The sequence below is a fragment of the Oreochromis aureus genome, linkage group 12 (assembly GCF_013358895.1).
Source record: "Oreochromis aureus strain Israel breed Guangdong linkage group 12, ZZ_aureus, whole genome shotgun sequence".
In the NCBI taxonomy this organism is placed as follows: Eukaryota; Metazoa; Chordata; class Actinopteri; order Cichliformes; family Cichlidae; genus Oreochromis; species Oreochromis aureus.
This window is the reverse complement of record NC_052953.1, coordinates 21,321,479-21,332,384: the sequence shown is the minus strand read 5'-3', so window position 1 is coordinate 21,332,384 and position 10,906 is coordinate 21,321,479. Positions and strand designations below refer to the sequence as shown.

Here is a 10,906-nt window from a genome sequence, read left to right as displayed (position 1 = left end):
GTTAAGCTAAAATAGATTCCTAAGTTAAAAGAACTACTAAAGTATTTGAATTAACTAAAAAACCCAAGTCAACTGAACTAGGACAAGAGTTTAAACAATAGATTATTTTAATTTAGCTGAAAGGGTTTTCCCAAGTAAAAATGACAATTAAAGGAGTTGAACTGACTAACAAATCTCAGTCAACTAAACTAAGACGAAAGTTTAGACAACATGTGATTTTTCATTAAGATAACAATTGGTTGTGTTATAAGAACAAACTCTATTTCTTGACTTAACTTAAAATTTTAAGGCAGCCCTGTACCTGATATTTTTAAGTTGAAACAACAAGTTATATTTTACAGTGTGTCTATTTACATATAGCTATTCGGGCTGAATGATAGTCTTACTTCAAATCATAATTCACAAAAGATTTATTAATGTAGATACAAGATGCTGTTTGTTCAAAAAATCTGTAAAGATGTTTGATTTAATGTTTTCAGTCTGTGCTGCTTATTTGCACTGAGTTTAGAATAGAAAAAGAGACACTGAAACATTTAGGTGTTATTTAAATGGTGTATTATGGCTCATCAACCACACAAATGGCAAAATATAAACACATGTAAATGCATCAGTCTTTAAACATTTAGACACAGTTACAGCTTTATCACAAACCAATCACTTTAAACCCCCACCCCATATATGATTAGTATATCACGCAACCCCTTACTCGTTTCTGTATATATAAAAAGAATCCCTACTTCACAGTGTGAGGGGTTATATTTAGAGATGGGGAGTCAGGGTGATGACTCCTAAAATCACTTATATGAAAAAACAGTTATTTGGGGGGGAAATCTCTGTTTAACAGAGGGGAAAAAGGGAGAATGTCCTTTGATCTTTGGCTTTTTCTTTAAGAAGGGCTGGTGAAAGGTTTGATGAGACCCAGATCCATAGCTTTGACCAGACATGTGCGTGCTGCATCAATGGCCTCCTGCCTCTTCGGATTATCCTCCGCCTTGCCAACCACTGAAAGGATTTCCAGTAACTCGCTCTCTATCAGTTTCTTAGCCAGGTCACTGTTGTCTGAGTTGAGCATGTTGTAAACAATGACAAGACCGCGGTGTTGAACCTGAGCATTGGTGTGAAGGCATAACCTCTGCAGGATCTCAAGCCACTGGGAAGTCTGTTGGTACGGATAAGGTACTCTGTCAGTGACACTGTGTTTTTTTAAACATAAACATCATTGGCTAATATACACCTGACTCTGTAAGTTTTCAGACAGTGATATGTTTTTGTAGTTTTGCCTGTGATCAAACAGTGAAGGTGTGATTGAAGTGCAGACTTTTAGTTTTAATTCACAGGGATTTAACAAAAGTGTTGCATGAACTGTTTAGAAATTACAGATATTTGTATATACACTTTAGCAGTAACAGAGGCAAAACTGTGTTATTGTCCAAAAACCTACTATGCATGTAACTGTAGGAGTACATCTTAAAGTTATCTCATTTATGTGATATCTCTATACAAAAAGAAAAATCAGAGATGGGGGTGGGCTGTAGTAAACTGTTGCACATACCACCAGAGTCATTTTGGTGCACAGCTTCTTCTGAGCAGCCGTGATCATGGCCAGAGCTCCAGCTGCAGCTATCTGAAGTTTGTCGTCATCTTCGCCGCAGAGCAACACCAGCAACTTCAGCTTATCGTTGCCATCTTCCAGGTAGCGATCCTGCACCTAAAGCATATGGAGTTCATTTCATTTCCGGCCAACCTGTTGGATTGCTTACTTATTGTGTGCCCTCCATCATTATGTGTTTGCAGCTGTCCTTACCTCTTTACATGTCACCAGGTTGCACATGCATTCAGTGGCAGCCAATCTGATCTGGTCATTCTCTTCAAACATGTAGTTCTCAATCTCGGGCAAAGCCTTCTCTTTCACAATCTTCACTCTACAAAAACAGATGAAGGTTATAATTCCATCCATCCATCCATTCGCTTCCGCTTATCCTTTTCAGGGTCGCGGGGGGCGCTGGAGCCTATCCCAGCTGTCATAGGGCGAGAGGCGGGGTACACCCTGGACAGGTTGCCAGTCTGTCACAGGGCTAACACACAGGGACAGACAACCATTCGCACTCACATTCACTCGCGCATTCACACCTAGTGGCAATTTGAATTATCCAATTAACCTATCCCCACAAGTTGCATGTCTTTGGACGGTGGGAAGAAGCCGGAGTACCCGGAGGGAACCCACGCAAACACGGGGAGAACATGCAAACTCCACACAGAAAGCCCCCGGCCTGATGGTGGAATTGAACTCAGGACCTTCTTGCTGTGCGGCAACAGTGCTAACCACCGTGCCACCGTGCTTACGATGAAGGTTATAATTGAAAATGAAAAAATCTGCAGAATGTAACAAACTGTTGTATAGAAAATGACATCTTGTCATTTTGTCACAGTGTCGATTTATTCATGTGATCTTAAAAAGAAAAAAAAAAAATTTCACCTCAGTTTTTCACTGAAACCAGCCAAGTTGGTGAGACCTCTCAGAGCTTCATAGTTCTGCATGCCGTCTCTGTCTGTGTGAAGGAGGTTCACTAATGGACGTATTACCTCATACACCTGTGAAACAATAAAAGATGTGAGAGCTGAGTAGGTATGACACAGACTCACAAGTAAAAACAAGTCTAAACACTTTCATGTAAACCATTAAAAAAAAATCATTCCCACGGGCAAAAACTGTAACTGTAGAAAACAAAGGAGCTTCTGTCTTACCCTCTCACCAGGAAAGGCGATTTCTGGGTTGGAAATGGCAGCTATTTTGGCAATGACATGGCTGGCTTTCACCTTTCCTGCTTCTGTTCCTTCCAAAGCGAGTGGAATGAGAGCCTGAGGGCAGAACCACATTTATATGTCTAAATAACAGTAACATACAATTTAAGTCGATCAGTACAAATCCTGACATGCTTGCTCTGACCATGTATCTAACCGTGGCTTTATAGAGCACCATAAATGGTAAATGGCACACTGACAGAGGCGAGGCTGCCGGACACTGGCGCCACCGGGCCCTCTGACCACCACCAGTAGGCAACAGGTGAAGTGTCTTGCCCAAGGACACAACGACCGAGACTGTCCAAGCCGGGGCTCGAACCGGCAACCTTCCGATTACAAGGCAAACTCCCAACTCTTGAGCCACAATCGCCCATATATACACATCGCCCATAAATTCAAGTCTACTTTGATTTTTTTTTTTTTCAAACTGCTTACCTTTCCTCCACCCTGGGCAACAATAGTACCGCGATCTCTGGGATCCTCTGACAAGGCCAAGAAAACCCTAAAGATTAAAAAATGTGTTAAACAGTCATGATGTCATTTATTCAGCTGTCACCAAACTGGAATTCCCCTCTAGACTACAAACGTCACAAGATGTCCCAGTAAGATTCCAGTAAGCTACAGGGTGTGCTTTCGTTTTACAAATTTTGTTATGCCTCATCAGTCTGTTTTTCTTTTTTTTTCTTTCCCACCTTGCCAGCATCTCTTTGGTTTGATCCGTCAAGATGGTGTTGTCTGCTTTTACCATGACAGCAAGAGCTGATGTGACTCCGGCCTTCAGCAGCCTTTTCACTCTCTTCTCAACAAAGTCCTTCTTGTCCTGACAAGAAAAAAAGCATCATATGTGTATATGTGTGTGTGTATGTGTGTGTGACATTTCCTGTTCTGTTTGTTGAATCATCAGTTTAGGTCTGACTTTTACATTCTTTTCTTACTTTGGGGTGTTGCTCAGGTACATGTTGTTTTGAAAACTTGGCCAGCTGAACCAGCTCAGGGAGAATTTCTTTCTTTTCATAGGAGTTAGTGCAGTTAACCAGGATGCAAGCAACTGCATATAGGATCGTCTTATCCCTGGACTAAAAACACAGAGAAAAGGAAGAGGTTATTGGTCTCTTCTTAGTCTTTTCTGAGTTTTTCTCAGGTTGTTATTTCCGTACCTTAGCCAGTTCAAACATGGCTTGCATGGCAGGCTCATCCTCCACAAAGTCATCTTTTACATCAGCATCATTAGTGAGATATGCAAGACCCTCGATAGCCCATTTCCTGGTTTTGGTATCAATCTGGGGATTGCAGAGCCACCTAGAAAAGTCAAAAATGATCATGAATCATTGATTGCAGTGACAACCTGACAAATATGAAGCCTGCAGGGGTGTCAAACACTTGGATCAGAGGCCAGAATTGGCCCAGCAAAGACTCCAGTCTAGCCCACTAGACAGCCTTAGCAAATGTGAAGGAGTGCATAGACTTTTAACTGTATTTTCAAGTAATTAAGTAATACAAAAACAAGTAAATGACAAAAACATGTCAGCTTTTGGGTTGTTGTTTTTTTTAAACAACTCAAAAGCTGACATTTTCTTTGAATTAATGAAAACTTCATATTTTATACTTGCAGGACAGTCAAAGTGGGCTGTATTTTGCCCACTATGTAAAATGACTCTAACATCCTTGCTCTATAAGGTTGTTTATCGTATTTTTTAAATATTACTGTTGTTAGCATATAGCTAGTACAGAGTCTCTGTGAATACTCACTTTCTGCACTGCTTGGCCAGCTTCTCTGTGGAGCCCTCAGCAAACTGCCTTAAACTGTAATCATCGCCTCCTGCTGAACCGAGTTTACAGAGACCCTGGAGAGGACAGATGCATGAGTATTCATAAAGACAGACAGACCCTGAGACAAAAGAAAAAAACACAAATTAAGCTTTTATTGCATTTTGGCACCATGTCCCTATTGCCAGTCTTGGCAGCCGGGGATCGGTCCGCCAGGGCCTCCGCTCCTGGCCGCCGCCCGACACACATTGCACCCGACCCCTATGGCGCCTCCTGCGGGTGGTGGGCCTGCGGGAGGATGGGCCCATGTCTCCTCTTCGGGCTGTGCCCGGCCGGGCCCCATGGACTAAGGCCCGCCACCAGACGCCGCCCTCGGGCACCCTCCCGGGCCTGGCTCCAGGGCGGGGCCCCGTAACCCTATCCCGGGCAGGGTAAACTGTTCCCTCGATGTTCTTTTCATACGGGTCTTCTGAATCGCTCTTTGTCTGGTCCCTAAACCTAAACGCGTAGTGAGGGTGTGCTGGGAACGTCTAGCAGAGGCCCCAGTCCGCGAGATCTTCAACGCACACCTCCGGCAGAGCTTCAACAACATTCCGAGGGAGACTGGGGACATTGAGTCCGAATGGACCATGTTCAGCGTCTCCATTGCCGGCTGCTGCATTGAGCTGCGGCCGCAAGGTGGTTGGTGCCTGCCGTGGTGGTAATCCCCAACCAAATGGTGGACACCAGAGGTGAAGGGAGCCACCAGGCTGAAGAAGGAGTCCTATCGGGCTTGGTTAGCCTGTGGGACTCCAGAGGCAGCTGACAGGTATCGACAGGCCAAGCGGAATGCGGCTCAGGCAGTGGCTGAAGCAAAAACTTCGGTGTGGGAGGAGTTCGGAGAGGCCATGGAAAAAGACTTTCGGACTGCCTCGAAGAGATTCTGGCAAACCGTCAGGCGTCTCAGGAGGGGAAAGCGGTGCTCTACCTGCACTGTGTATAGTGCTGGCGGTGCGCTGCTGACGCCGACTGAGAAAATTGTCAGACGGTGGAAGGAATACTTGAGGACCTCCTTAATCCCACTGACACGTCTTCCGAGGAGGAAGCAGAGTCTGGGGATGAGGGAATGACCCGCCAATTTCTGGGGTCGAGGTCACTGAGGCAGTTAAACAACTCCTCGGTGGCAGAGCCCCTGGTGTTGATGAGGTCCGCCCGAGTTCCTGAAGGCTCTGGACGTTGTAGGGCTGTCCTGGTTGACACGCCTCTACAATGTTGCGTGGAGATCAGGGGCAGTACCCTGGACTGGCAGACCGGGGTGGTGGTCCCCATCTTTAAGAAGGGAGACCGGAGGGTGTGTTCCAACTACAGGGGATCACACTCCTCAGCCTCCCTGGGAAAGTCTATGCCAGGGTGCTGGAAAGGAGAGTTCGTCCGTTAGTCGAACCTCGGATACAGGAGGAACAATGCGGTTTTCGTCCCTGGTCGCGGAACACTGGACCAGCTCTTTATCCTCTCGAGGATACTTGAGGGTGCATGGGAGTTTGCCCAACCAGTCTACATGTGTTTTGTGGACTTGGAGAAGGCATTCGACCGTGTCCCTCGGGTGTCCTGTGGGAGGTGTTGCGGGAGTATGGGGTGTCTGGCCCACTGTTACGGGCCATTCGATCCCTATACAACCGTTGCAAGAGTTTGGTTCGCATTGCCGGCAATAAGTCGGACTTGTTTCCGGTGGGTGATGGGCTCCGCCAGGGCTGCCCTTTGTCACCGATTCTGTTCATAATTTTTATGGACAGGATTTCTAGGCGCAGCCAAGTGGCGGAGGGCTTTCACTTGGTGGCCTCAGAATCTCATCTCTGCTTTTTATGCGGATGATGTGGTTCTGATGGCTTCATCGGTGGGGCCTCCAGCTCGCACTGGAACGGTTCGCAGCCGAGTGTGAAGCAGCGGGAATGAGGATCAGCACCTCCAAATCTGAGGCCATGGTTCTCAGCCGGAAAAAGGGTGGAGTGCCCACTCCGGTCGGGGATGAGTTCCTGCCCCAAGTGGAGGAGTTCAAGTATCTCGGGGTCTTGTTCGCGAGTGATGGGAGAAGGGAGCCGGAGATCGACAGACGGATTGGTGCTGCGGCTGCAGTGATGCGGACGCTGCACCGGTCCGTCGTGGTGAAGAGGGAGCTGAGTGTAAAAGCGAAGCTCTCAATTTACCGGTCGATCTACGTCCCGACCCTCACCTATGGCCACGAGCTGTGGGTAGTGACCGAAAGAACGAGATCGCGGGTACAAGCGGCAGAAATGAGCTTCCTCCGAAGGGTGGCTGGCCTCTCCCTTAGAGATAGGGTGAGAAGTTCGGCCATCCGGGAGGGGCTCAGAGTAGAGCCGCTGCTCCTCCACATCGAAAGGAGCCAGTTGAGGTGGTTCGGGCATCTGACAAGGATGCCCCTGGGCGCCTCCTGGGTGAGGTGTTCGGGCATGTCCCACCGGGAGGAGGCCCAGGGGCAGACCCAGGACGCTGGAGAGATTATATCTCTCGGCTGGCCTGGGAACGCCTTGGTGTTCCCCCGGATGAGCTGGAGGAGGTGGCTGGGGAGAGGGAGGTCTGGGCTTCTCTGCTTAGGCTGCTGCCCCCGCGACCCGACTTCGGATAAAGCGGATGAGGATGGATGGATGGATGCATTTTGGCACACTCACCACCAGCGCACGTATTTTAATTTTCTCATTCTTGGTCTGCTTGTAGATATCCTTGAGTAGTGAAACACCATTTGTAATAATGAAGCTGGCACGGCTCATCTTTGAGGAGGCGTGGATCAGGGCCTCCACTGCAACCATCTGGTCCACCTCGCGTTCTGAGCCGCACAGTGCCACCATCATCTCCATGATGCCTTGCCGACCAACTAAAGCATTACCGACATCGAACGGTCCCTGCAGCAGCCCTGAGATGCAATTGATGGCATGAATGGTCTTGTCCATGTCTTTGGGGTCTATTTTGGATCTTTAGAAAATGAATGGAGATTTAGGGAAAAAAAAAAAAATCGCATTATTACACAAGATATGTTTGCTGGGCCTCATTTATAGTGTCTTTATTAACACTGAATGTTTCATGGACATACTTGATATATTCGTCACAAATGTCCCTGAAGTTGTTTCTCTCTGGGTCACACTTAAGGTCGTCATAGAGCTTGTTGAGGAGCACGCTGGCAATCAGCTGTGTATTCTCTGTCAAGGGCAACTGGTCTGGCAGCTCAGGAACCTGGCCACAAACCTTGAGGATCTTTTTCAAACCTAAAGAAAAAACAAAAACAGATGTTGTATGATTAGTATCACTCAAAAAGCCTGTGTTAGGGAATCTGTTAGGGAATCAGGTGTCGGGCTCACCATGGTCAATAGTGAAAAGGGTTTTGGAATGGTCCTGCTCCTTCTTCTCTTTGCGAGGTACATTCTTGCTCAGGAGGTTTAATGCCTGGTCTCTGCCATGGCCAGACACCTTTTTACTGGCAACCATCTCCAGCAGAGAAAGAAGAATAGTTTTCAAGTCTTTAGATGGATCTGTGGGGAGACACATTGTCCATCAGTCAATAGTACAGTGAAAAATACCACAAATAGAAGAGCCCTTTTTTCAATGAAGTCTGTGGTTTTAGGAGTAAGGATTAAAAAAAAGAAGTAGACAATCTAACTGATACTTATTACACATAATTATTCTCTCATACCCATAACCAGGTCTGCTTCTTTCCCATATTCTCGTGTATCTCCACCAGTGAGGGAATCATTGATGCACTGGAAGAGGTTGCAGGCTGCCAGTGCAATCTCCTCATTGTCAAGAGCCATGATGCTGCACATTTTATCAACACCCACCATCTGAATGATGGCCATGGCCTGTTGGAGTAAGTGTAAAGGGTTTTGTAAGGAAAATGGGAAGCAAATCATACATCTGGTAACATGGGCATGGGAGTTTATTATATTTATAAAGAGTTTTTGAAAGTTTCACTTTGCATGCACCATGACTCACGCGAGCCTTATGTCCTGTGCACATTCCTGACAGCGTACGGACAGCAGCCAGGATCATTTCTGGTTTGCCAGTCTCGATCATATTGAGTAGCAGAGTCACTCCATTATTCTGGAAAATTCTCTCTGCTCCTGCGTCTTCCCTCGAAAGAACAATCAAGTTGTTGGCAGCCTAGAGGTTGAAGAAGTTAGACTGTGTGAAAATCACAGATGACCTTTGTTGCCACAACAAATATAGAAATAGGATGTTTGGAAAGTCCTCACCTTCTCCTTCTTGTCCTTTTCGCTCTCTTCATCAAAGAGAATGTCAAACATGTTTTGTACCCTCGAATCTGTGGAAAATGTAGTTTTCAACTGTGGAGAGAAAAAAAATGCAACTATAAATGATCATTTCCTCTAAGCTCCTGATATGTAGACTACATTTTATATTGTTTGGTGATATGGCCATGAACAGTAATGGAAATTACTTCAGTGTTTAGCCTGCTGATTACTTGTATGTTAGAGTTTAATGGATACTTATTGCAGTTAGTTAAGTAGTATATGTAGTTTTATGCTGTTTTATGCTCTGTGTGCAGTTGTATCTGCCTAATGCTGACCTTGGACTGGATTTCTGCTCCCAGTCTGCGGAGTGTCTCCAGGAAGGTTTTGTTCTTTGGCTCGAGCGTGGCGCACCTCTGCACATCTTTGAAAGCCATATCCAGTTTTCCCAGCTTTTCCAGAGCTTGGCAGCGCCGGTACAAAGCCTTTATGTCTTTTGCATCAACATCAATCGCTATGGATGAGGGCAAATGGTTGAAGTTAATGACTAGCTTTCATTTATGGATTTTTGTTCTGCTGTTGACTGAATATTTACAGCTGTTCAAAGTTCTTAAAGTATTACTCTACCTTTAGTTGCATCAGATGCTGCATTAGCATAGTTTTCCTATAAGAAAAAACAATCACAGACAGTTTGTCAGTGAACCTGCAAGCGTAATCTGTTTGATATAGTTTTGGTCCCATATCAGAGTGCTTACCTTTTTTAGGTAGCATGCAGATCTGTTCCTGTAAATCACAGCCAGCACTTTTTTGTCCTGGCACACCTTGATGGCTTTAGTGTAGCACTCAATGGCCTTGTCGATATCGCCTGCCTGAAAGTGTTTGTTTCCCTCCTCTTTTAACTGGATTGGGTCTCCCATCTGGCAAAAAAATTGGAAAATATATATATTTATGTATATATGAAATGTAAAATCAAACCTGTGTGTTGTTTTATTGTGCTCACCAGGCAAAGCTTACTTTAACAAATTCTGCCAATCAAATTTAAATTAAGCTTTTTACTTTTTCTCTGGATGAAAGACAAATATGTCAAACAAGCTGAACATATAATGATCGTGGCTCACTCTTTTTGTCTCGTTAAACTGTGTTAGAAAAGAAGCGTGCAAGCAGTTCAAAGTTATACAGACGCACCATTCAAACAAACGACAGAGTAGTAATGAAAATAATTTACCATACAATTAGAAATTATTTTCATTCTCACCTTCTTGCTAATCCCTGTCCCACTGACCTGGGTCCCCTGTAGAAAATGGCCATGCACATGCTATCTCTAACTTTAAATGGCCTCCCCTCAGGCCTTATTTGGGCACGATCTCCCACCCTAGTCTGAGCCTAGAGACAAATGGCACTTTCCTAGATGACCGACACTATCTCCACCTGCTCCCCTGATAGCCACAGTCTACCCTTATACTAAGTACCTCTGCATACCTGAGTGTCCCTCAAAAGAGAATCACGGCTCTGTGTGGAAGCTGTTCTGTACCTTTATATTGTATCTCTGTTGAGTCTCTCTTCTTCAGTCCTCTTCTTTGTTCTTTGCTTCTGTGTTTTATTCTTTTTTCTCGTCTGCGTAGATGATCTGGACCTGTAGTCCCGAGTGTTTCTTACAAGCTTTATCTGTCATATGTTACCTCCCCCTACCAGTATCGCAATTTATATTTATAGTGACTCTCAAGGAGGTGGGACAGAACTAAGGTGGAGCACCAGTGACAGAAGGGGTTCCTTCCACAGTGTACAAACCCCCCAACAAACAGCTTTGTGCTTAAGATTGGTGTATGTTTATGACTACTTGCATTGAAAAACATATAATTTAAGGGTTGTTGAATGATCCAAAGCTCCCCCCAAAAAAAAAACAACTTTACATTTGGTAATTTAGTGGAGAGTAACCCCTTGAAGGTGGTCTGCTCCTGATGAGGTCTATTTAGGGCACAGACAGCTGAGAACTCACCAGCAACTGCCTGATGAGGGGGGTAAAGAGTGTGTGTGTGTGTGGGGGGATCCTGGTAGAATCTGGTAGCTTCTGGAAAGAGCACATACATAAGGTTTGATATTGA

The 10,906-nt window shown here is 45.3% G+C and overlaps 1 protein-coding gene across 1 annotated transcript; it reads right to left on the bottom strand.

The window, feature by feature from the left end:
* Window positions 1-499: 499 nt before the first annotated feature.
* On the bottom strand, window positions 500-10,468 carry unc45b (unc-45 myosin chaperone B). Its single transcript, XM_031755286.2, has 20 exons — window positions 10,336-10,468; window positions 9,560-9,721; window positions 9,432-9,468; window positions 9,143-9,318; window positions 8,811-8,900; window positions 8,551-8,718; window positions 8,252-8,417; window positions 7,920-8,090; window positions 7,655-7,826; window positions 7,236-7,536; window positions 4,552-4,646; window positions 3,960-4,101; window positions 3,738-3,878; window positions 3,495-3,622; window positions 3,238-3,304; window positions 2,746-2,859; window positions 2,477-2,592; window positions 1,805-1,922; window positions 1,553-1,708; window positions 500-1,159 (listed from the first exon to the last, which is right to left on the bottom strand). The coding sequence occupies exons 2-20, from the start codon at window positions 9,719-9,721 to the stop codon at window positions 887-889; spliced, it is 2,793 nt and encodes a 930-aa protein (XP_031611146.1). The 5' UTR covers window positions 10,336-10,468; the 3' UTR covers window positions 500-886.
* Between the last annotated feature and the right edge of the window lie 438 nt (window positions 10,469-10,906).